Raw genomic sequence first — 26341 nt, 5'->3', positions numbered from 1 at the left:
TAAATAAAATGCAAGAAAAATGCGTATATTTTAATATTCCGTACAAAGAAGTCATGTGGTGTACACATCAGATTTTTTCCCATTATATCCATATAAACGGCCTTGTTACTTTTTCAAACTTCTATGTGCTTCAATCTGATGGTTACATACTTTGATATGCCAAATTGTGGTTTCATGCTACTTGAGCGTCTACAGTGCGTTTTTCCAGTCCTGCAGCATTCATAAAACTACACCTCTACCAAATAGTACTTGGCTAGATAAGTATAAAACACCGTCAGTGTTCTTGTAATACACAAACTATCGGCGTCCGGTTTGTTGATGGTTTCTCAGAACTCTCATAAACAAGCTTCCAAAGAAAAAACGATTATTTTTATACCTTGAACATGTATCAGTTTTCCACTGTTTCTGCCCTGATATTACTGGGTAATTTAGAATTCTAAAGTATGCTTATTTAAGGCCACATCCTAGCAGATCTGATAAACGTTTTTCAAGTTCTACAGGTTCTGCACTGAAAGTGCTACACTCAGAGTTGTGAATTATTTCGGTTGTCTGCATACAGCAGACTTGCTCAGTTTCTTTAGTACAGTTTACTTCAAAGATTCATCAAATAAGTACAGTCAAATATATTCTCACGTGGTTCTCGTAATATCACGTTCTCCTTATAAACTCTATAATGCCCGTTTCTTCTTGAGATTAGTTTCTAAACACGAGAAATTGAACATTTTCAGTTTTAGGAAGAGCTCCTCTTTTTTAAAATTTAATAAAAGTATAAATATTTTTTAATTGAATCTTCCGCTATACAGATGGCTTTACTTTAAAAAAATAATAATAAATGCATTGGATGTGGAAGGATATAGGACTTTCTGAGCTTATATTGTGTATTTGCACTCAAATACGCAACAGAATGATCATGGTGAAAGCAAGAATCATTTCTGGATACTTCTCCGAACTGTAGTTTCGAACTTGACCAAGCACATTTTATAGTAATGCTGAGTAATAGGTTCCTTATTTTTCAAAATATTAAGTAAATAAAATTCAGTTGGCATCCGTAAAATATGTTTTTATGACTTTCCAACCGAATGAATGGTCTTTGCTTTATTCGAAACAGATTCATTCTGCAGTCCGCCATTTTGTATATAATTTTGTGTCTGAAAAACGGTAGTGAATCTAATTCTCATATATCGTGACAAATCATTGCTTGAAACCTGATAAATTCGGAGAAATTCCAGCTAGATTGCAATTTTACTCAATGCAACGGCATTATGGAACCTATGCCGTTAAAAATAATTCTTGAGCCTAATTCTTCGTGTAAAGTCCAAAGATCCCCGTTTTCTTCTGTTTTATGCCATTTTACTGATTAATTTGCTAAATAATCTAAATTACTCACAATTTCTTGAATGGTAACCGTTTTTGGATGTCATGAATATGGTTCGTCTGGTACGTGAGTGCGGCCACGCTTAAATTCCTAAATTCAAAACCTCACAGAAGGTGATGAATTCTCTAGGTCAGTTTCTAAGGTGTTTCTCCCGCCCTTTTTGGCATGCCTTCGTGGTGTTGTGGTCTTCACGCTGGGCGCGTATTCCAGAGGTCCGTGGTTTGATTCCCACCGAAGGCTTTGCTCCTTTCTGATCTTTCCTCCTTTAAAAATTAACCTAATGTCTCTACAGTAGCGCCCGAGCTAAAAAGGTGGTGGATGATGATTCTCCACACCCAGGATTTGGCGATTGGGTCACCTATAATCCCCACTCGCCCTTTAAAAAGGAGAGTATATAAGGTGTTTCTCCCGCCGTCTTCGCATGCCTTCGTGGTGTGGTGGTCTGCATGCTGGGCGCGTATTCCATTCGCGATTCCCGGCGAAGACATTACTCCTTTTTCAGCTTTCCTGCTTTTAAAAAAAATTACCTAATGTCTCTACAAGTATCGATTTCGGTTCAAAGTTCCATTGCAGTTTTTCCTTTAAAATTAAAATATTTAATGACTGTTTGATTTCTGTTTTTATGCGTAATTTAGTTTCCTTAATTATTTGTTAAAATTAAAGAGTTCAACAGTTAAGTCTGAAATACGCTTTCAGTTCATAAAAAAAAAAAAAAAAAAAAAAAAAAAAAAAAAAAAAAATTCCTAACAGAAGCAAATACAATTTATGTTTAAAAGAAGATAATATCTAATAGCGATATCCTCAGCAACATTTTTATCTGCGATGTAGTGTTAAGATTTTTTTTTAACAATATAAGAAGGAATTCTTAATAATTTTGAAATTTGAATGCACCAAGATGTCGAATAGGAAATATTGCAGTTATCCTGCTGCAATCAGTTAGACATATATTTTAACTTTATGTTATAAAATAGCGCATGCTATTAAATGCCTTTAAGAAATACGGATAAGTACATTTTAAATGATTAAATTTGACATGCTGATAAAGGGAGCAAGCTTCTTAATATCGAATATAAAAGAGAGATCGCCTGAAACATCGACTTGAAATAAGGACTATTTATTATATACGCCATTTTATGCCTAACTGAAAAAAAATGTTACTTTTTTCGAAGTGTTAAAAATTTTAATTATTTGCATTTCATTTCTTCCGATATTAAATTTATGTTCGATCTTGTTTTTCAAGTGACAGTTAAAAACTTTATACTTTTACAAAAGCTGTCGCCAGGATTCGAACTTAGGATCTCACGATTCCTGGCTGGATGTGGCTTCTAATATCTCATGAGTTAGGTAATAAGGAGAGAGAAAATACTTTATATTATCCCTCGTTTAAAAGCCGACTGAGAAAGCACAGGACCCAATGGTCACCCAAAGCAAACACAGGACCCAATGGTTGACCTTGCACAATCTTGGTTGTGACGAATTTTTTCCCACCACTATTAGTTCTGTTGTTGTTTGTTATTGTTACTAATCTCCATGTCTAGGAATATACTAGACGAGGTCCATCATTCACCTTCAGAAAATCGAAAACAAGCTTATGATACTTGTAAAGGTCCTCAAGAGACAACTCTAGGCATTCAAGGATATGTGCCGGTGATGCCGGTGCATTTTGACATATAGAACAAATTGGGTGCATCTTGAGACCTCTCTCAAAAGTAAGTCCTTTCAGGTGTCCACAGAAGTATCGGGAAAGTGTTGTCTGAACATATCTGTCGCAATCAATAGCAAGAGATCTTCCAGGACAATCAGCTTGACACCAGGGATGATTCGGGGGAACGAGCCAGATTTGCCTGTCTGTGATGTCTTCCAATGGAATACAGTTCAAGATATGTCAAAGAATTGGTAACCGGTAACGGTTCTTCAGAACCCTCCTTCGTCAGAATGTCTGCCATTTCATTCCCCCACATGACCTGTTGGCTTCCTCAACGGGGCGAGGGGGTGGCACTAGATGGAATAGGCAAAGTACGTCGGGAGTGTATACTCCTGGTAGGGCCACCCAAGGCGTGAAAACTATTCCACTACACCCAGCTAAAGCCTACAGGCATCTGAGCTCAGTCCTCTACCATTGGTGCTCGGGTCTCAAGACTTACAGAGGCTGCTCTTTTCCTCCACCCATGAGTCATGAAGCTTTCTATTAGTTCTGACGGCACTTATAAAGCCACTGCGGTTTTGGAGGGGAGCGAAGCCGGGAAACAAGAAGAATATACGATGCCTTCACCGAGATTCTAACTCCAGACTTCCCGATGTTAGTCGGACCTGCTTTCTAATTACTCTCCGAAGACACTCGGTAAGGAGGGAGAAAATACCTTACGTTTTGACCCATTTAGAAGTACACCTGAGGAGGTTTTCTAGATATACTACGAAAGCACGTGGCAAGAATTCCTGTATCAGAGGATTCCTTCTATAAAATCAAATTCATTTAAAAATGATTCTTTATTAAATTGAAAATCCAATCTTTATTTAATTTTTTATCCCGTGAAAATCTAAATACGAGAAATATCTCGCATGAAATTTTTATGAATCTCAGAAGTATCCTTTTAAGATATTTAATATTGCGTGCCGGCCACTGTATAACTGAGCAATGTATCATAAAGAAACGATACCTCTCTTTTAGTGACTTAAAACTGTAGATTCATTTTTGGTTTACTACTGAGGGTAACTGATACAGATAAAAAATATGTAGCAGCAAATTGCTCCTACTTTAAATTTCCTGATATAGGTCAGGCATCGTCTATCTCAACAATTGCTTCTGAATAAATAAATCCAATCGTAAATAAATCTTTTCCCCCCAGCAAACTAGGCCAAGTTTTAACGCCTCAACCTACAGATATCCTTAAGACATCCCTCCGCCACACTGTCCCGTACGTAGAGATGTTCGGTTCCAGCTGGGGGACTCATTTCAAAAGAGCAAAATTTAAATCTGAAAAGGCAGTCTCAGTTTCATTTCGGAATATTTCATTTCGCATGCGAGTTTATAGAACCAAAGTCAAAGTTATTGCTTTTGAGCTGTCTCGTGGTGCCTGCTTGCCGAATTCGAGGTCTGGAGGTAGAGGAGAAGAGAAAAGGCTTCCTTCGACTTCTCAATTCTATTTATTGAGATTTCAAGTCGCACTCACAGATCAATATCTACGATTTCTCTGAAATTCATCCTTAAATATTCAAATGGAGAATTCGAGTAGAGGTTAGGACACTTGCAAAAGAAACGAGCCAGAAATTCCCGACCTATACAATTATAAAAGATATCAGAAAGAGTTTCAATTTTAGAGTTGTATAACTGTATTTCTACTTTCTAGTTATGATACATTAGGTCTGCAGATATTTTTTAATCTCAGTGTTAATATTTACAGCTATGCTCAAATTTAGATTTAATTAATTATATATTTCAAACATTTGCAAGAGAGGAATTTCTTAATCGATGTATTAGGATAAAAGTGTAGAGAAGATAAAATGACGCATCGTTTAAGGAAATATATTTTGCAAAATTTTTTCGATAACGAGTAGGAAGAAAATTCCGCTGGCAACCTTGACGAATGAAATTTTGATTTATGTTAGAACTTCAGTATTAGTAAGTAAATGTTAGTTTTGAATCAAATATTTTATGAATTAATATTCTCCCCCCGCGCGTGCTCTTATGATATAAATGGTCAACGTATTCTATTAAATGTGGCATTATCATGAATGGCCAAGGACATAGTTTATTTTTTCATGTTTTTCACTTCTGAAAGCCTAATATTTCTTATCAATTTAGAAACTAATACTGTCATCCACAATTATCGAACTACATTTTGCTAATACTAATATTAACAATGTCAGTGCTTAATATTAAGCACTAGAGTTTGTCCATCTTAAGAAAGCTCTCCATTATAATATTAACCAGTAAAACGTTTGGTACAGAAACTGTCTTTTTGTCACAAACAAATATGTACGGCAAAAACACTTACAGAATGATTTTTGAATATTATCAAATATTTAATCTTAAATTATATTGCAATTAAAAATTTACTTCCCAACTAAATTAAATATTGTTCCTGTTTAACATTGCAAACCCTGTTTACAACCCTTCCCCCCCCCCAAAAAAAGTTAAGGAATAAATAAAACTAAAAAACAAAGTCTTAAAGCTTTCAGATCTTATATTACGCTTAAAAAGGCTTTTTTTTTTTTTTTTTTTTTTTTAGTCCAAAGGGATTTGAATCCCGAAGGACTATTAGTTTCGTTTTGGCATTTTGCGTCGGACGGATAAATGTCGGTTCACTTTTCAAACTGTTGCCATAAAATGTTAGAGTCCTGCATTATATTTGAAGAAATTAAATAATGAAAATCTGCGTAAATGTATGTATATTTCTCACATTGTCATAAAATAACGGTACATAGAGTCATCGAATTTTGAATAACGTAATCCTCCAACGAATATGAACATGTGGAAGACCAAATTTGAAATTTGAAATTTGTTTTATGATCGACTTCCTATTTTTTAAAACTTTGACGAATTTTTGATTAACAAACTCAAGGATTTCAAAGCGAGCAATGGCAACGTTGTGCAGAAAAAACATTTTTATCTCCAGCGCGTGAGTGAGTCTCTGTATCGGAAATTCTAAAGATATGCTCGTTTTAAAACTATTTTGCGATATTGCTGTTGCACTGGATCTTATGGTTTAAGTGCGAGGAACATGATATTTAATAAAGAAAGGTAACACACAAAATGTTAAAAAACGCCCCTTTGGACGTAATTTAAAATCTGAAACATTTCAGATTTTTTTTTTTTTTTTTTTAATTTTCATGTACACACACAAGCACGTTTCGTTTGAGAGCATTTAAGGCAATGTCCCTTTCGGCTAAAACATTTAAAAACAGCATATCTTTAGAATTCCGATAGACAGTCTCGCGCGCTTTATATATATATATATATATATATAATTTAAGAAATGAGAACAAACTAAAAGGGACCTTTGTGGTCAAGAATTTTGTGCATTCAGCTATAAAAATTAGAAAACAGGGTAAAAAGAATATTCTTCAGGCTTTTGCTTTATAGCAGATGTGATACTGTGGTTCCGGTGAATAATTTTAACACTAAGTTAAAATAAATTGCAATTAAAAGTGTAAATACAAGATAAATGAAATTATAACAAGAATACTTACAAATAAAAAGCGAATTTAAAACTCGAATCAAATTGAAAGTAAAATGTTGATTAAAGTTAAAACTATCCTATAACATATGAATAGAAATGCAAAAGTTATTTAAGACATAAGGAAAAATACAAAGATATAAAGAAGCGGTAAGTGGTAAATTAGCCTAATTCGAATCTCATTGTGGACTCTTCAGGCGAAATGCACAATGGTTTTCGAATCCAGCTAATTCCATATCGCGCTTCGTCAAAACAGAAGAATCGAGACAGTACACGAAACGGTTTTGATTTTTTAATATATATATGTAAGATAAAAATATATGAATCAAAATTATAGATTAAACTATAAACATTGATTCTTCCTCTCTATTCTAAAATCGTAATAACTTCTCTGCATTGCGTCATTTCTAGATCACTCTATGGCCCGCGCAACTCTGATGACGTAATAATTAAGAACTGAAACTGTCCTTGTAAACCAAAACTTTTCTCTTCGCGTGCCTACATCTTGCATAACTACGAACTTCAGCTTTTGCTCTCTACTGTGCTAAGATGTAATTTCGCTGGCTTGCTTTCTATCTTAACAATACCAAAAATGTAAATCTTCTGTGGAAAGGCACGACTAGAGTGCAAAGTGATTGTGGCCACAAATATCAATTGGAAATAAAAATGGAATTAAAACTGCCTCGACTGCCAAGTTCTTTAGATATTACCAAGTTAGCATTACTAGCATACTACGCAATCAAATTTCTTCTTCAATATGGATCTAATCACGCATCTACAGTGTTCCGTCTTTTTCCTTTGTGCTTTAATATGACATATATACATATATATATATATATGTAATAATAAAATTCCATAGTCAAGAATACACTTAAAATTCTAACTGTATGTTCTTTTCATTTTTAATGGCGACGTTCTCTTATTTGAAAGCACGTGGAATTAAATCCACTGCCCCGTAGTCAAGTTGTTTTTCCCGCCTTTTCTACACGTACAGCTATAGAATGTTCTGGAAATATTTAAAGCGAATTTAATTGGCTGACGAGGCTGACGTCATTTCTTGGAAGCTCCGCCTTTCCAGAGGCTATAAAAGGACTCGCAAAAGAATATCGGGGGCTTTTTCTTAAATGTCACGATGCAGTAAACTTCATACAAAAAGTTATTAGTAATTCTTTTTATTTACTCCGGATATCTGATTTTGTAACTGCTATTTCTCCTGAATAATAATAAATGGATCCTGTTTTTTAAACTTATCGTCTGATAATTTAAGCTACGACTAAAGTTGGTACATCATATATATATATATTCGCACAGTACTGCCATTGCTCACTTTGAAATCATTGTGTTTGTTAATCAAGAATTCATTAATGTTTAACAAAATATGAAATAGACAATAAAACAGATTCCAGATTCGGGTTTCTGTTGCCCATGTTCTGATAGAGGAATACGTTATTCAAAATTGGATAGCTCAAGGCCCCGTTGTTTTTTACTTAGAGCGAGAAACATTCATGTAGATTTTTCGTTATTTATTTTATTTAAATGTAATATAAGTTAAATAATATTTGGTAGCAACAGTTTGAAAAGTAATACAACGCATTTAAGTGATCCAAAGCAAACTTCCGTTCTGAGACTAATAGTTCCTTCTGGACAAATGCCCCTTTGGGCTGCTTAATAAAAGAAAATAAAAACATTTTCCATAATATTTGGTTAATCATAATGAGACTTAACGTTTGACACAGGAACTCGTTGCTTAACTTAAATAAATGTATATACAAATTGCATAAAATTTGAACCACAAGCAAAAACTGTAAACTTCTAAAGACCACACAGAAATTATTCGAGAAAACCAAATTCAAAAGCCCTTTCGATTTATAATTTACTCAATAAAATATTATGTTAATTTCGTTTTTGCCTCACATTTTCATTTAATCTGTTATTTGATTGTCCGCTCGCCTCCAACACACAATTATGCTCGTTTAAGAAGGAAGACCTATGTTAGTCGCCCTCGAAATCAATACTGGTTTAAACAAAATCTACATTAAACTACATTTGTTTCTTTGCATAGTTGTATAATTATAATACAATGTACGTTATTATAAATATAACCTGCATTGCTTTTTAGAATGTATAATAGTTATCGGTAGAGGTGAACAATTGTGTTGTTTTACTCATGGCACTGAAGAAGTTCCTTTTTCAGACTTATCTCTTACTGATAATAATACTTAATGTACAAGATAATAGTCGCTGATGAACGACGCGCGAGAACAGAGTGAAGAGCGGAAAGAATCGATTAAGCAGTGGATCGGAAGAATCAATTGAATCTCTAACTTTGACTGATTTCTTTTAACTATGCATTTATAATTACATAAAATCTTCCTTTACATAGAATAAACAGTAAAATTCCATTAGAATAGATGTTGAAAAGTTGGGAAATAATAAAAATTAAATTCGCTTTTAACATAGGAGGATTAACATTCCTCTCTTTCCTAAAATGGAATCGATAATAGAACCATTAAGAATATGAAATCTAAAAGAGATATCACCTTTTATTACTAGACAACAGGGGCGTTAGCCCAGATGGAAAATTATTCTCGAAACGGTATTTTGCGTTGAATCACTTAATACAATGTATCACTTTTCACATTGTGGCCACCGAATATTTTTGCTCTGTATTATATTTAAATAAGCTAAATAATGAAAAATCTGCATGAATGTATGTATGTTTCTCGCACCGTCAGAAAACAACAGTAGCTAGAGTCATCAAATTTTTAATAACGTAGTTCTCCACCCGAACGTGGGCACACAGAAGTCTGAATTTAGAATCGGGAATTTGTTTTACTGCCTTTTCCATAGTTTGTAAATTTTTAACGAATTTTTGATTAAAAAATCTCACAATTTCAAAGCGACCAGAGGAGCCCTATAGGAACAAAATATTTTCATCTCCAGCGCGCGAGACTGCCTATCGGAAATTCTAAAGATAGGCTGTTTTTAAATAGTTTTATCCTGAACTGTCGTTAGCCCAAATGCTATCGAAATGTGTATGAGTCTGTAAATGAAAAAAAAATATATCCTTTGAGCGTAATATAAAATCTGAAAGTTTTCAGATTTTATTTTATTTTATTTATTATTTTATTTATTATTTTATTTTATTTATTATTTTATTTATTATTTTATTTTATTTATTATCACTGTTAGCCGAATTCCCAGATGCGGGTTCGTATCCGCCGTAGGACTTTGTATATATAATCCCTCTTTCACGGGTATAATGTCGGTTATTCTTTGAGGTAAACCCTGGACAGCGTTTTCTGTAATGAGACGAATAGATGGTATCGCCTCTTTCCCTGTAGGTATCCTCCTTTCGCAAAGAATAAGATCATGCAAGGAATGCATTATGTTAAAAATTAAAATATATATATATATTAAAAATAAAAAGATAATTAAATAGATAACAATAAAAATTGTCTCATGTATACAATGTTACTGATTTTTAACAGAATTAAGCAATTATTTTAAGATTAGTTATACGAGCATTCTACGCTATACCATAACAAATACGTTTACAAATTAATGCATTTTTGCCTTGGGAACTGTAAATAGAATTTAACATTTGTGATCAAAAGGATCTTTTAAGGATTTTTTCTTTTTGTTTTCGCAGACAGTGGCTTAAAAGAAGCTTTCATTGAAGAAATACAACATACTCTGGATAAAACAAAAGGTGATTGTCCGGACATTCTACGAAATGAAAAATGCCTTTGTTTGACCACTTCTAAGGTAAGTGAGACAGATTATCTTGAAGTATTAACTCTCTGTCTTAAGAAGAATGCGGTAAAGATCCCTGAGGTATTTGCCTTCCAATAAAACTGGAAGGAAAATTAAAGACACCTTATTCGTAACTCATTTATGTTGAGTCAGAACACTTTCTCAAAGAAAGGAAACTATCTTAAGAAACTATTTCACTTCCTTTTTCCGTTAAATGAAGATTATCAGAAGATATATAATTACATTCTTTATCCCAATCTCGGAATTAAACGGCAAATGCGTGCTGCTCATGAGTACGCATACTCATGAGTAAACATTTAAATTAATTTTTAGTCACCAGCTGATTTGTATAGATTAGCAGATTTATTGAGACACGTCACACAATCAATGAGCGAGTTAATCCCAGCAATAACTAAGCTGTCCAGGCACGTACCTACATCTGCGGTAGTATCTCTTAAAATTAAAGGGATTCTTAATAACATTTGTTAGAAAAGATATTTCAAGCTTAAGATTAATGGACTAATTGATTCTGGAATGGTATGTTGCGATTCCACATTGTCATAACTCATCTGGTACTAGCTTTTCTTTGAGGAATTTGAATCAAGAATTATTTAAATTTGTTTACTGACATTTCTTTATCATCTAAGTTCATTTGAGGTTTTGCAGCTGAGGATGGTGAATCGGTAAAACCATCGAAACTAGTCCTGTGGAAATTTTGTAAATATAACGCTGATTTTTGTTGTTTGTCTTCTGAATTAGTATTTATTCGGCGTGTTCTTGTGTCTTAATTATATATATATATATATATTTTTTAATTTTAGAGAAAGGTTTCAAAAGAACCATCTCAAGCTATTTTCCTCGACCGAAGAATATCTCTTGTTTTCTATATTCTAGGGTTTGGGGACAAAGAAAAAGTTTGGTTTAGTAAATATTGACCAAATACATAACACAAGAATGATACAAAGTATTTTGATATTTTTTTAAAAGGGTTTGCATACTTATGCGATGATATCCGTTTCTTTCTGGAAAGGAAAGCTGATAATTTAAAAAAAATTATTTTACAAAATGGGTTAGTTGCTTGCGAATTATATATATATATATATATATATATATATGTAAGATAAAAAATATGAAAGCAAACTTCTAAACTTAATTCACTATAACTTCCATTATTTTCTATTTCATTTGAGAACTTCCGCTATCTGTCCTAAACATAGCGCTTAAGTCTAAACTGCGTCATTCAAATTAATCATGCGATCTTACTTAAACCCATAATGCAGATCCCTCTCGACCAATCACCAAATTGTAAACCAAAACTTTTCTCTTCGCGTGCTTCCATCTTTTATAACTACGCACTTCAGCTTTTGCTCTTGATGTGCTAAGATGTAATTTCGCTGGCTTGCTTTCTATCTCAAAAATATCAAAAATGTAAATCTTCTGTGGAAAGGCACGTCTAGAGTGCCAAGTAATTGTGGCCACAAATGTCAATTGGAAATAAAAATGGAATTAAAACTGCCTCGACCACCAAGCTTTTTAAATACTACGCAATCAAAATTCTTCTTCAATATGGATCTAGGCACGCATCGACAGTGCTCCGGCTTTTCCTTGTTTTGCTCTTATTATGCCAATTAAGCCGGCAGGACAGTTTCCTGCAGCCGCAAACCTCAATGGAAAATTTAGTTCTGCTCTTCCAATCATCGTTTTGTGATAAATCCAAGATAATGTGAAAGAATTGAATCATCAAATTTGTTTTTTCAGTGTTTAAAAAATAACAGATCATTCTTCTGCTGTCGTGTTTTGCAAGTGCTTCAAAAAATAATCACGCGTAGTGGTTACAGATTGAAAATAATCTCTCGATAAATTGAGAAGTTCGAATGCCTAGTGAAAAGGAATATTGAATTTGCTTCGCCGATCTCTACAATATTTAGAGAAAAACAGAAAAACTGATGAGCTTTAACTCATCAGTGAATTACCGTTTAGGAATTCAGCATTACAGCGGGTTCAAGGTCGATCCGAGTTAGAGTTTGCAAGTATGTGCGACAGAAAATTATTTGCGCTTCCGCTTTTTCAACAGCTCAAAAATTGTTACATTCGTGTGACTCTAACTCAGGAACTAAATCATTTAATATGTTGCGAATTCTATAATTTTGATTTCAACTTTGGTTAAAATTTCTGCAATTTGTTTTGAGAAAATCTGAAATTCTTGTTCATTAATTTTTCTAATTTTTCATAATTATGTGTGAGCAAATTAAGTAATTAATTTTAAGCTATTTAAATTATTCATAGGGAAGGATATTAAGATAAGTTTTTATGTTTTTGAAATTTTGTTGAGAATTTTGAATACGAATTTTATAATTATTCTAAAAATAAAGATGTTAAAAATACGTGAAATTATGGTAAATGCATGTTAATATTTATGGGTTATTGTGTGTTAAGTATAGTATGCTGAGGGTGTACTGGTTCCTTCAACAGAGGCCTGTAATTACCTCTGTACAGTTGTTCCTTTTACCCTCTTCATGCAAGGTAATGTTGGAGGCTCTCATTTTATGAGTGTGTGTAAATTTTTTATATTATTATTATTATTATATATTTTTATTATGGAATGTATTAGTGCAGTTCTCAAAGGCCAGTTACCTTAATGCAAGGAACGGAGGCCTTTTCAAGTAACTGCCTAGGCACCCTGGGCCACCAGTGCCTAGAACACACTGGTTAGCTCAAGAGGACAGCCCTATTGATGGATATGTTTGTTTAGAAGTATTGCGAGGCCTTCCAGTATGGTAAAATAAAGGAATTGTAAATGAAATATGATAACGGTGAAACCATAAATTCTGAAAATCTGATGTTAAATTATAACTTATCAGTATAGAAATAAGTATCTTAAATATTTATGTGCATTACATTTAATTATAAGTAATGATTATGTAAAAATTTATTTTGTGATAACGGTGAAACCATAAATTCTGAAAATCTGATGTTAAATTATAATTTATCAGTATAGAAATAAGTATCATAAATATTTATGTGCATTACATTTAATTATAAGCAATGATTATGTAAAAGTTTATTTTGTGATATTCTGCGATAACAAGAACCTTCCCTGAAGAATTATGATTATGTGAACTCTCAAACAAAAAGACTTTTGGACCGAAATGCTGAAAAATTCAATAGGACTCTAAAAATTAATTTTAAAAAAATTGATATTTATAAATTATACTTTACAGGACAAAAATTTTATGATTTATTTTTTTTTTTTAACATTTGCTAGTGCTTTAACTCTTTCTCTTTAAAAAGGCTTCTCTGTCGCTACGCCTTTTTCTTTTTGAAGGGGGGAATATATGTAAGATAAAAATGTATGAATCAGAATTATAACTATAAACATTAATTCTTCCTCTCCGTTCTAAAATCGTAATAACCTATCTGCATTGCGTCATTCAAATTAATCATGCGATCTTACGTAACCGTTAATACCAGATGCCTCTTGACGACCAATCACCGAATTGTAAACCAAAACTTTTCTCTTCGCGTGCTTCCATCTTGCATAACTACGCACTTCAGCTTTTGCTCTCTACTGTGCTAAGATGTAATTTCGCTGCCTTGCTTTCTATCCCAACAATATCAAAAATGTAAATCTTCTGTGGAAAGGCACGACTAGAGTGCCAAGTGATTGTGGCCACAAATATCAACTGGAAATAAAAATGGAATTAAAATCGCTTCTACTGCGAAGTTTTATTTACGAATTCAACACATTAGCTTACGACGCAATCAGATTACTTCTTCTTCAATAGGGATCTAATCACGCATCTACAGTGCATCTACACTGCTACGTTATTTCCTTTGCTTTTATTATGACATATATATATATATATATATATATATATATTAAGTTAGGGCATATGATTTAAAGTAGTATGTATACATCGTATCTACAAAATCCATAACGGTAGTTAATTTCGGAAATAGGTGATTGTAAACGTACGAGTTACAAAAATATTTTAAATGCCAAAAATATTCATATTGAGCATTCTTAAAATTAAGAAAATCAGTTTTATGAACATTACAAAATATAACTTCTTATATAATTCCCCGGTCCTTTTACATACATGCCAGAAAATGTTCATATTCATTATAAAAAATTAAAATATAAAAATTATGATTACCGTCCAATAAAAACTGAACGAGATATTTAAATTTGAAGTTGGAGATCATATTCAGGGGCCGTACGCAAATTGAAGTATGAAATGATTGCACTCTACAAATTTTTCTGGTGTTAATGTATTAGGTGCCGAGTATTTCTGTGTGTATTGTCGTGCAAAGTACTGATCAATGAAATTTTTCTTTATTTATTTTTCATTTTTTCATTTTACACGGAGATATTTTTTACAGAATTTTATAGAATTTCTGTTCTAGAAAAGCAAGGCAGACTTCAATATTGGCAATAGCCAACTCGTATTATTACTTGCATTAATTAATTAAAAATGAAAACTATCAGTGCATCGATGCATTTCTTTATAATTACCAGATTATGATTCTGAATTGATAAAACTTCTTCATGAGAATATTAATAATGTATTTTTAGATTTAAACATCTTAAAAATTGCTTCTGTGAAAATTCTTCTTGCATACCAATTGTAGCAAAATTATAAATTAAAAAAAAAGACATACTATTAAGTCGCAAAAAACGATCATTGAAAGAGGGAAATAAGAGAAATGACAAATTATTTAAATGAAACAAATATTAATATCGTGCATTTTTAATTTAAAACAAAATTAGTTTTCGGAAAGCTGCAGAAATTAACTTCATGAGTAATTCCTCTATTCTTATGCTTATATTTGGAGACCCTTTTATATATGCAGGTTATTATGCATATTATAAATATATATGCGTCATTTTAAATTCATTGGTTTCCAAAAAGTTAAGGAAAATTCTAAAAAATAACGATAACTCAAAAATAAACCAATCTTTATAAAAGTTGAATAAATTGTTAAATAAGAATTTCTGAGTAAACCTGCAGTATGCAAATCAGTGCAGCTGCAATCAAAAAACGTCATCTGTGAGGAGCATATTTGCGATATTCCTGTTAAATTGAATTTTATGGTTTAAGTGCGAAGAACATAATATTTAATGAATAAAGGTCCCTTTGGGCGTAATGTAAAATCTGAAAGCTTTCAGATTTTTTTTTCTTGTCTATTTTTTTAGTTTTCTTTTTCTCTTAATTAATATTGCAGTTATATCTCAATGAAAAAGTCATTAAAATCCCGTCTACTAGGGTGTTAACAATTCCTAATAGTGTTCCTAGAAAAGTGTAAAAAATGTAGCATTAAAGTGAGTTTTATGTAAGAAAGACTAAGTATTCAATGTTAATATCACTGGCCAAATATAAGTAAATTGCATAAGATTAATTTTGAAGAAGTTGGATAAAATATCTGTAGATAGTTTTTCATATTTAAAATAAACGTTTGAAATTTTGTATGTACAATATTCAAGTAATAATTAAATCTTAATTGTTGAGTATTTTTTCTCTTCCAGTAATGAAATTTAGCACATGAAGAAAGATTTTAAATAAATTCATCAAAAGAAAGAACTGTCAAAGAAGTAGCAAAAATTAACGACAGAATTTTTTTTAATTTCTGCTTTTTTTAAAAATCATGTTCTTAATTTAAATTTCTAAAAATTTCTTAGTTTGATTTCTGCATGTTAAACCTCGCGACAAGATAATGATGTATATTTACCGAGTTATGATGTACCAAATGATGTTACAATATCTCTAGTAAATTTAAGTAAACTAACTACCTCGTCCCCCCCCCCAAAAAAAAAAATTAAAGATATCTACGAAAGTCTCATGTTTTGCCGGATTTATTATTAGAAAATAATTGTGTATGAAATACACATAAATAATAAATACTTTCCAAACAATATCACTGAGTGAAGCGTATTTCGAAATGTCTCTTAGCAAAATGATCATTCAGCTATCAGTTTCTTTTCGACACATATTACTTTCGGAGGTCCCAACGCAATTATTTGAACACCTACGCCTCTTAAGCTACGAATGGCGTTGAATAAAGTCTCGGCAACGTAGTACAATGGCTGACTTTGCTGCATGATGAATGTATGCTTCACACACTGCATGACGTCATCATAAGTCATCTAGAAAGGCGTAGGAGGACCCTGTTATGGGAGATGGATTTGTGGTTGGAGACTGGAGAGGGTGACGAATAGTCGCTCGAGGTGACGACATTCCATTTTTTCCTTTCCAGTCTCTTTTATTACATTTTCATTTATGGTTTTGGCACCTAAAGAATGAGAATATCGTTTACGTCATATTTCTCACGCATGACTAAATCCAAGTATTTTTTATATTAGTTAATGTATCGTGTTTTGCTTCTGTAATAGATATACGAGGATGTGCTTTAAAAAAGTAGAAGTTATGATTGAAGACAAAATGGCTCATCGCTTTCCAGAATTCTAAGCTGTGACATTAGGAATTCATCATCTGTTTTTTCAACGAAATTTTGAAAACTATGCTAAAGAATGCTATATATTAATCATATCTCAGAAATTTGGATTTCTTTGACTTTTTTTAATGTTATTGCTTATAGCGTTCTAAACTATTGTAATATACATGGCGCATTGATGACAGCTTTTTCGCATGTTACGTGCCTATCATAGCTTCTTTTTTGCTTTGAGGAAGGGGAGTTCTTTGAACTTTCGAAAGTAGCTTGTCTCAAACTATGTGATGGCAATGCTTATATTTATCTGCCGTTTTTCATAAAATATATACGTAATTATTTGCTAAGCAATAGTTTTACTGACTGTAGTTCTCAAATTTACCATTTATCATAGTTTGCAAATGTTTACGGATTATTGTAATGATAGAAGACATTTTCTCGTATGTCTTTATCATAATAAATAAATCTTAGCAGAATTCGATGCTTAAAGTATTAAAAATAACTAGATGAAAATAATTTAATTATTATTGGCAAGCACATGCTTTTGAAATTAAAAATGGGAAATTTAGAATTCCAAAAGCTCTCCGAAATTTCATACTTCATAAACCATGGATCTTCGATGTTGCGGATGCAAATACGAGAATACCTGTATTGGTATAACGTTCTCGGGTACTCATGGCACATTTCATTTATAGTTTGTAGGTGTGAAGCCCTGCCCTCCCATCTCTTCGGGGGTCGACGCACAGAACTCTGTGATATACTGGCTAGATCTGTACTTAGGCAGTCTTGGTTACGGGGGCACATAATCATTGAGCTTGGCGGTTCCCCATGTCCTGTGGGGTAGCAAGAAACTCATCTGGGTGCCCCACCCAAATGTAAGACAAATTAACATCAGGCATTCGACACTCTTTGTGGTACTGGCGGGTAGCATTTCTAACGATCAGCTAAATCTCCAAGAATTTCATGTCCTGCCTTCTGTGAAACCCGGGAACCGAAAGTGGTGACCCCACGCGCTCGGGAGGTAGCAGTCGGTTGAAATGAAATATCTTAAAAGTCTGCTCTCACGGTGGAGAGATCGGGTCAGTAGCAAGTGAATGTATCTAACTTTTCACAAGGGGACTACTCGACTGGATGACCCATCTCTCGCCTGATACGGAGGCTCTAAGTTGGTGTTCAGTCCATGTCATGCCATAACACAGTCGTAGGTGGTACACGTATTTGACGACCAATGCCCTCCCATTATCACTAAATTCCATTTCAATCGTGACAACAGATATTGGCTAAAATGGCTATAAATAGACCGGTTTTAAGTTCCTTAACACTCTTCTTTCTTTAAAGTTATGTTCGCCCCCGTGAATGAAGGCTATGCGATATGTGTGGTAACTTTTCGTCCCAACCGATTCAGCGCTTAAATTTTATTCAGGAAGTCATTGTACTTTTCCACATAATAGCTTATTTTTATGCATCATTTCTGTGAACGAGATCGACCAAGCAGCGCATTCTGTTAAAAATAGCTGGGCATTTTTCATTCCTACTAAGTCTTATAGCTTTCGCAGGCACGCCTTCGAAATTTAACAAGGCGAAGTTTCAAGATTTCACTTCCGTCGATTTCCTGTTCTTCTGCGACGAACTTGCGAGTGTCAGTAAGGTCAGTAGGCTGATCTGGATTTGTGACCAAATGCGTATTTAAATTTATACAAGAAGATTAATGTTATGAATAAATACGTGTTACACAGGTTAAGATATTATTGTATCTACCAAAACTATGTGTCTATTTAACATTATCTTTATTTAGCATTATCATTTATCCAGTTTAGATTATTTAAGCACGCCAAATTAAAATCTAAATATCCTCCTCATTCAGAGTTAGTTCGGCAGCAATGCAGAAAAATAATTAAAAATACCTATATCTTATTCACTAATTTTTGGTATACGGCACAACAGGTAAAAGTCCAAACACGAGAGATCCAGGGATCTTGATAGTCAGGCTTTGAGACCACCTCGACCAATCCATCGCCATGGAAATTTCGTAGTTCGTATAACCAGCCATTCTCTCGCCAATTCACGTTGGGAAATGCCAATGGGTGCGAGGGACGACTCTTTTTACTTCCTTGTACGATGTAAAAAGGAAGTATTGTAATCGCGAAAAATTTCGGGTATCATATCTCAACGAAAATATCCATTTTGACGGCTATCGAATGCAATTTCAAAATGTTTTTGCGTGACATCTGCACATAAGAGCAGAGTAAAAAACTCTTTTCCACGAAAAAAATTAAAAAATTTACTTAAAACGAATTCTAAAGAGAAATTTCCCTGGCGTCTGTGCGTACGTACGTATTTCGCATAACTCAAAAACGAGTAGCCTATGAACGTTGACATTTTGTATGTAAGACTGCTATAACATGTAGATGTGCACCTCGTATTTTGGTTGCAATCGGCCGCACCAAAGGTATATAAATATATATGTGTGTGTATATATATATATATATATATATATATCTATGTTATTCGGCTCAGTGATCTCAGTTTCTTTATTCTTATATGTTTGTAAATTGTTAATTTTTTTTGCTTTGAAAATGATTGAATTATGTTGTTCATATCATCCGATTAAGGTTTTTATGCCGTTAGTAAATCTGCAGTGCGGCTGAGCCTGAGTATTTTCACCATGGCGGCTATGTTTGTTTACATTTGAAACTTAGCAGAATAGAGGATTTGTTGCCAATCTAGAGAAACTAAGCTTCGCAACAAGAAAGATAACGCCTTCATTTATAATTGCGAATTAAATCATGCTTAATTCATTCTGAAATTTATTCGAGGAAATAAGTCTGTAAGGTTTATTTCGTAGTTTTTAATATAGATATTTTGTGTTTTTATGTATTTTTGCCTTGTCGAGAAGGGAGAACACTGAATTAATTGAATGAGAAATATTAAATCGTCTGCGAAAAACTGTTTTTTTTTTTTTTTTTTTTTTTTTTTTTTTTTTTTTTTGTTGTTGTTGTTTATTTAATTTCTTTTATACATCGTTTTAGATTTATTATAGTATTTGAATAGAACATGTGGCAACGATTATATAATTTTTCAGATGATAAGTTTTGTGCATTCTGACTTACAAAATGAATGAAATGTAACGCTGTCAATTGAACCTAGCGCCAGAGTGTCACTATGTTAAACAAACATTGTGAATTTTAAAGAGTGCTTTTATTCTGTTGTGGTTTATGCGCTATCGTATAAGTCGATTTAATTCAACCCAATACGTTTAAATGAAATGCAAGAAAAAATGCGTATAATTTACTATTCCATACAAGGAAGTCATGTGGTGTACACATCAGATTTTTTATACCATTTACAGTGCCACCTAGTGGTTCGCCGTTTGCGTTCCACCCTAAACTTTCTATGACAAATATTGCTTTTATAGCTGCTTTATATCACCCCGTAAAGTTTTGTCCACTTTTTCAGATTCACCCTTATCAGTCACCCAGATCACTTGATGTTCTGGTGCAACTTGTTAAAAATAGGAATGTTGTCGAATTGCAAATGCATATTTAATTTTTTGTTGAATTAAATAATTCAGAGGGTAAAAAGTATCATACATATTTTAAAATGATTTAATTAGATGAATTTAAGGGATATGATTATTGACTAATAATATATCCATATTTATTGCCGTCGATAAGCAGGTCAGAAATATTTATCTCAATTAACTCACTGAATTTCCATTACATATCAATATATATCAGATCACTCCACTTGGCAAAACTTAACGCAGCTAACAAACGTTTATAGAGAAAAGTAGTTATATTTCTTTGGTACAAGTTTGTTTATTCCTTAGATCTAGCTTAGGTACAACAAGTCCTCGTTTCAAAAACACAGTAATCATATTGCCAAGTTATGTTCATTATTCACTTATAGTTCATGGAAGAAATTTATGGCTTTTTGTATGTAAAACTATTGGTATTTACTTCCTTTTTGCTTTTCTTTCTTGGCAGTGTGCTTATAAAAATACAAAAAAAAAAATGTGATTTCTCAATTAAAATCAATTCTAAACAGCCCATCATGCACTGAAGATGGAATTTATTTAATAAGTTAAACAGTTATCCTTTCTATTTTATTTATACTTGAAATTTGCTGTCGAGGAAAAAATCTCTGAAATCTTATTAGCCCAGAAGGGCTATTAATTTCGATTTGGCATTTTGCGTCGATTAACTATAAACGGCAAATCACTTTTCAAATTGTTGCCACAAAATATTATCGCCCTGTGTTACATTTAAAGGAATTAAATAATGGAAGGATCTGCATAAAAGTATATGTTTCTCGCATTGTGATAAAACAACGGTACAGCGATCAAATTTTGAATACGTAATCTTCCACCGAATATGGGCATCTGGAAGCCCTAATTTGGAATTTGTTTTATTATTGATTTCGTATTTTGTAATACTTAACCGAATTTTTTATTAACAAACTAAATGATTTCGAAGCGAGCGATGGCAACATTGTATGGATAAAAGTAAACGAAACTGTGTTTCGAAAATTCTAAAGATATGCTCATTTTTAAATTACTTTACGATATTGCTGTTGAATTGAATTTTATGCTTTATGTGCGAAGAACATGATATTTAATAAATAAAGGTAACGCACATAACGTTAAAAAAACGCCCTTCTGGTCGTAATGTAAAATCCGAAAGTTCAGATTTTTTTTAAATTTTATTATTATTATTTTAGGATACTTACACCCATAAAAAATTAAACACATACACACTATGTGCTGAAAAAAAATTAAAATTTATCTGAACATTTATATATTAAACCTATCTTATAAAACATGAGTCCAGTTAATTAAAGCAGCCTAAGATAAAATACTGGTATACTGCCTAAGATAAAATACTGCCTTTAATGTCTATGTTTTGTCTCTATTTCTAATTTGTAAAAACAAAAAAATGTACGTAAAATATGCATATGAAGAACACATTGATTAGTTTTTAGCTCTAATTTGCAAAATACATTTTCTCATATGTATAAAGTGTGTCAATTGGAAATTCATAAAAAATGCAAAATGATGACTAAAACATGAACTGTTTGGTAAACAGAAATAACTGTTTTGTAAGGGCATCCCAAAATATTTCTGGCACCATGTAAAAAGGAATAAAGGTTTCTGATCTAAAATGCGTTCCATCTGTATTGCTGGATGTTTCTCCGATTTTCTTTTCACAGTTAAAGATATCACAACTTATTTTCTTTCACTTTCAATTATAAAATTAGTTTTTATCTTAGCTTTTTAAGAAGGAAACAAACTTAGTAAAATTTTGTCTTTCATTAACTGAAATAAAATATTTTATTCTTTTTACTGACGGATCTTTGTTAAAAAAAACTCATTTTAAATGACTAAAACTAATTATTCAGCCTGCATTCTCATAAATGCATATTTTGCTTGCAGTAAAAATGGCAACACAATTAGCCAGATTTCCAGGTTATTCGGGTAATTTATACCTTAAGCCTAATTAGAGCTGGGTTTCGCTTCACGAAAAAAGAAAGTTTGGTTCTTTAAGTCAGATTGAATTCTACATATCAGTGGTGACTGAAAGAAGAATGTGTATTGATTTCAGATAAAAAATAAATGTACCATTCACATTTTTACGACGACATATCTCGTTTTGAAATTCTTTCCTTTCCACATCACTTATTAAACGTATAAAAAAATCCTACTGGAAAATGGCCAAGCTTCTTTCTCCGTTGAACCGCACATAAATATTAATGCGACATGTGATCACCTCTCCTGATGTCTTTTACTTATTGACATCATCATAAATGATAAAACTGATAGTCGAAACAAAGATGTTGCCTAGTATGTTGGTAGAGTATGAATGACTGTGGATAAGACAGATAAAAGAAATGAAATCGTCCAAGTACGCGATTTGATTTTCAAAAGTATGAGTTGCAAATATCAAATGAGCTTATCCTAATAACGACAATATTTACACTGCAGTTTTATCGTCATGTTTAGAACCATCACTTTTCGTTTCTCTTAAGAAACTGAGACTTAAAATTTAAAGTTTTTTTTTTCATGTTTAATAAAGTTAAAAATTATATTATCTTTCAGGAATCTGGTGAACCATGCACGTCGCCTCAGTCTGACAGTCCTGAAAGTCCAAGGTATAATTCTACACCTTCTGGATCAACAGGATCTTGCCTAAGTGTTTACCACGAAAAAACATCCATACGATCTCTTGCAGGAGGTAAGCGTTAGACTATCTTCATTTTATGGATTTTAATATCAAAATGAGATCAGTTGCCCATATTATCATAACATAAATGTAAGGGGAAATTTTCTCTTTGGCTAAAGCCAAAAGACTGTGGTAGTTCGCAGACAATAAGGCGATTCCAGGAATTGGTTAGTTTCCAGGAAGTTTCAAATTTATGTTACGTGTAATTTAAATAGGAAGGATATGGAGATGGTTTGGATATTTGTAACTATGAAAAGGTCTGCCAAGTATCTGGGCACTTAAAATCTGGCGTGCCAAAAGTTCTCTCGAGAGGTTTGGTGGTGAAGAAGGGAGATGGGAATCGCTTTCATCTGCCCCTTCCTCATATCTCCATCGAAATAATGACGAAACTACACCGGTAAAATCATTGGTTGAAATCCTGATGTCCCTTTTTCCTGTCTTGTCCTGCTTTGGACTGATGTTCCATCTTTTAAATTTATGTTTCTTGCAAACTGCCACTGATAAAAACTTAATTCTTTTATTTAAGTCATTCTACTATACAAACACAAAGTTTTCAACATCTTCAATACTTTTTCTTTGGATTTACTCAGAATATGAATATCCAGCAATCACAAATAGCGATATGAAAAATTTTCTTGCCTTTGCTATTTGTTATTTGTACGAATCCAAATTTTCTACAGTAAAATTAATAAAATGTGAATGAAAAAAGGCATGTTAAAGATACAATATGCGTTAGTCTCTCAATTATGGACTGCATATTGACAACCTATGTGAAAGAAATCAAGTTCACACTATATGAAGAATAATTTTTATAATACAGCTAATCAAGCGTAACAGTTCAAAATTGATTTGTTGCAAGCTCATATATCCATATGAAACGGATTACAGATCACTGTACGATGGTAAGCACGATGCTTATGGTACTCCAAGCTAATTTTATTCTTGTTTATATGGAATTTTCGTCTGTAGATTATTATACCGTTTCCGGAAATCTTTTCAGACATTTAATCATTTCAATTAAAAATAAAATCCTTTTTTTTTAACAGGCATTTAAAGAGAAGGTTATCAGGCATTTCTTTTCATTCCACTGACAATTTTTCTTGATTTTTGGTGTTGGTTTCATTTGATTTGATTTGATTTATATAACTACAGCAAAGCACACGAGCGCTATCTGCCTAAAAGAATAGATGCCTTGTGGAGGAAGTTTTAAGGAAAACTAGTTCGTTAATGCTTTACACATAAAGAAAAACACAAAAAGGGCCATGCAGCCAGCGACTTTTCCGAGATTCAAAACATGGTCGAAATATCAGTGCTCAGCGACTTTATTGCCCCCAGGTGGGTCTTTTGATGTTGGCTTTTGGAATAAAAACAAATTTCTGTAAATATAAAGTGTATAGTAGGGCAAAATTCTTACTGAACTTCTGTGTCTTTATCTATCCTTATATAAAGACCCAGTTATCCTTAAAGTAGTCAAATACTGTGATTAAGTATTAATTAATTAGCGACCTTTTGTATTCGGAAAATATCATTAAATCTCGATGTTATTTATTGTCATGAATATATTCGATCATACTGCTGTCACAAATTTATAAATAAATGAAGTATCAATAAAAAAGATGCTTCCTTTTTAACTGTTTCTGTTAGTAAAACTGAAGTTTTACACAAAATAAATTATATTTATTTCTTCGATACAGAAACACGAAATATGCCTCTAATTATATTTTAATACGATTTTGTTTATTGTCAGTTAGTATAATTTTCTGCAGTCTTTATCATTATTAACTGATAGTGTTAGAGAATTTGATGACGGTTAGAACAAACAGAAAAATAAATTGAAAGATCTACAGTTTTATTGAAATCTTCTGAATATGCAGATATGCAGTAAGTTTGTAAACTTACAAGATATTATAATATTCCCCTATGCATGCTTTTGTGGTGCTGGCGGTTAGTAGTATATCTAGTTATCAACTAGAAGATGCATGAGTCGAATCCCAGCGATGTCACTGTTCATCCTCTTCATCTTTCTCCTAAAATCCTAAAAGTCATTTGAACTAAAAATAAAGTAATAGTTAACTCATAACCCTTTGGATTCTCTACTGTGACAAGCCTCCAAGATTCTTTCTGGTTGCCATTAAGTAAAGCAGAATGTAAAAAGCGATCTTAAAAATTATTTCAACCCTCCTATTTAAATAGTATGTAAACAGTTTGTGATGTAAGCAGCTGACATGTCCAACTAGTAAATGAATGATATATTGACTCAAATCCTGGCAAAATCATAAATGATTTTTCACTTTCTAATTCTCAAAAGTCTCTACAGTTAGGAAAACATAATACGAGAGAATAATAAAATAATATCAAAATTGCAGTTTTTATCCATGTTTTAGTTTGCTTGTTTTCAGTTTATTACGTGGTGGAGTTAATAATGCATGCTTTATGAAAACATTTACGGTTAATAAACTTTATGTTTTATAGTGGATAAAGTAAGGTTTTTTATATTTAAGATTCTTATTTTAGTGGTCATTTTACGCTTCAAATTAATATTTTCTTCCCGCATTTTTAAAACTAATTTCTCGTAAGCTAAACGCAATCAACTTCTCACATTCTTTTCCATTCAGAATTAAATATTCGGCCACCTTCACCAAGTGTGCAATTCTACGCACTCCTCATTATCATGCTTTCGTAATAGAAATTCGGCTTCTAATACCCTTCCTGAACGTTTCCTGTTTCCTCGAAAAATAAAAAAAATGGAAATAATGAAGCCTTTAATGCCAGCACGAAATCAATACACGCTTCACAAGTAATACATACTAGAGAAAATGAAGCAACAAAATCCACAACTTTCATGAAACTCGTACTTCCCTTAATTATAATAATTCCATTCCTAGTTAAAACGTTCTTTCATGTAGGGGTGCAAAGTGCTTGCTCACTTATCGGGATTAACATTAAGGTCCCGTTGCCACCTCATAATGGCTACTCCTTTTTAAAACGGAGGCAGTCCATTAAAGTTTCAGATCCCAGAGAGCTAAAAATAGCATTTTTGCGTGTAATCATCCAACTCTCGGCCTCTTATTAAAGGCGTTTGATTCGCATTTTTCGGCAAATCCGTTTTGGGGTTGGGTGTGAAACTGCACAGCAGAGGCATTCGATTTTAATGGGCATGTAAATGACCCGGCTGATTACGTAAATCATTCAGTTGTTTCTGATGCGGCATTAACGGGCGACGTAAATGAGCCCGAAATGAGTTTATTGGGGGAAAATAGTGATTTCTCGCCGATTTGGAATTTATTGGATTTTGATTAAATTCCTTTCTGAGTTGGAACTAGAGCGGCTGCTGCATTTTTCATTCGTGTTGGTATCTGGAAAGTTTC

General features: G+C 32.7%; 1 protein-coding gene across 3 annotated transcripts in view; it reads left to right on the top strand.

Annotated features, from left to right (window-relative positions):
* The window catches only part of LOC118185412 (nephrin-like), a 1505573-nt gene that overhangs the window by 1351914 nt on the left and 127318 nt on the right, over positions 1-26341 (top strand). For all 3 annotated transcript variants that reach the window (XM_085813712.1, XM_085813714.1, XM_085813713.1), the window contains 2 exons: positions 10205-10320; positions 22850-22985. In XM_085813712.1, coding sequence (XP_085669838.1) covers positions 10205-10320; positions 22850-22985 — 252 coding nt within the window. The remainder of the gene's footprint in view (positions 1-10204; positions 10321-22849; positions 22986-26341) is intronic.

Source organism: Stegodyphus dumicola, chromosome 3, assembly GCF_044657685.1.
Source record: "Stegodyphus dumicola isolate Sdum_Otavi_A_Nest chromosome 3, ASM4465768v1".
Lineage (NCBI taxonomy): Eukaryota > Metazoa > Arthropoda > Arachnida > Araneae > Eresidae > Stegodyphus > Stegodyphus dumicola.
This window is presented reverse-complemented; position numbering and strand designations above follow the sequence as displayed.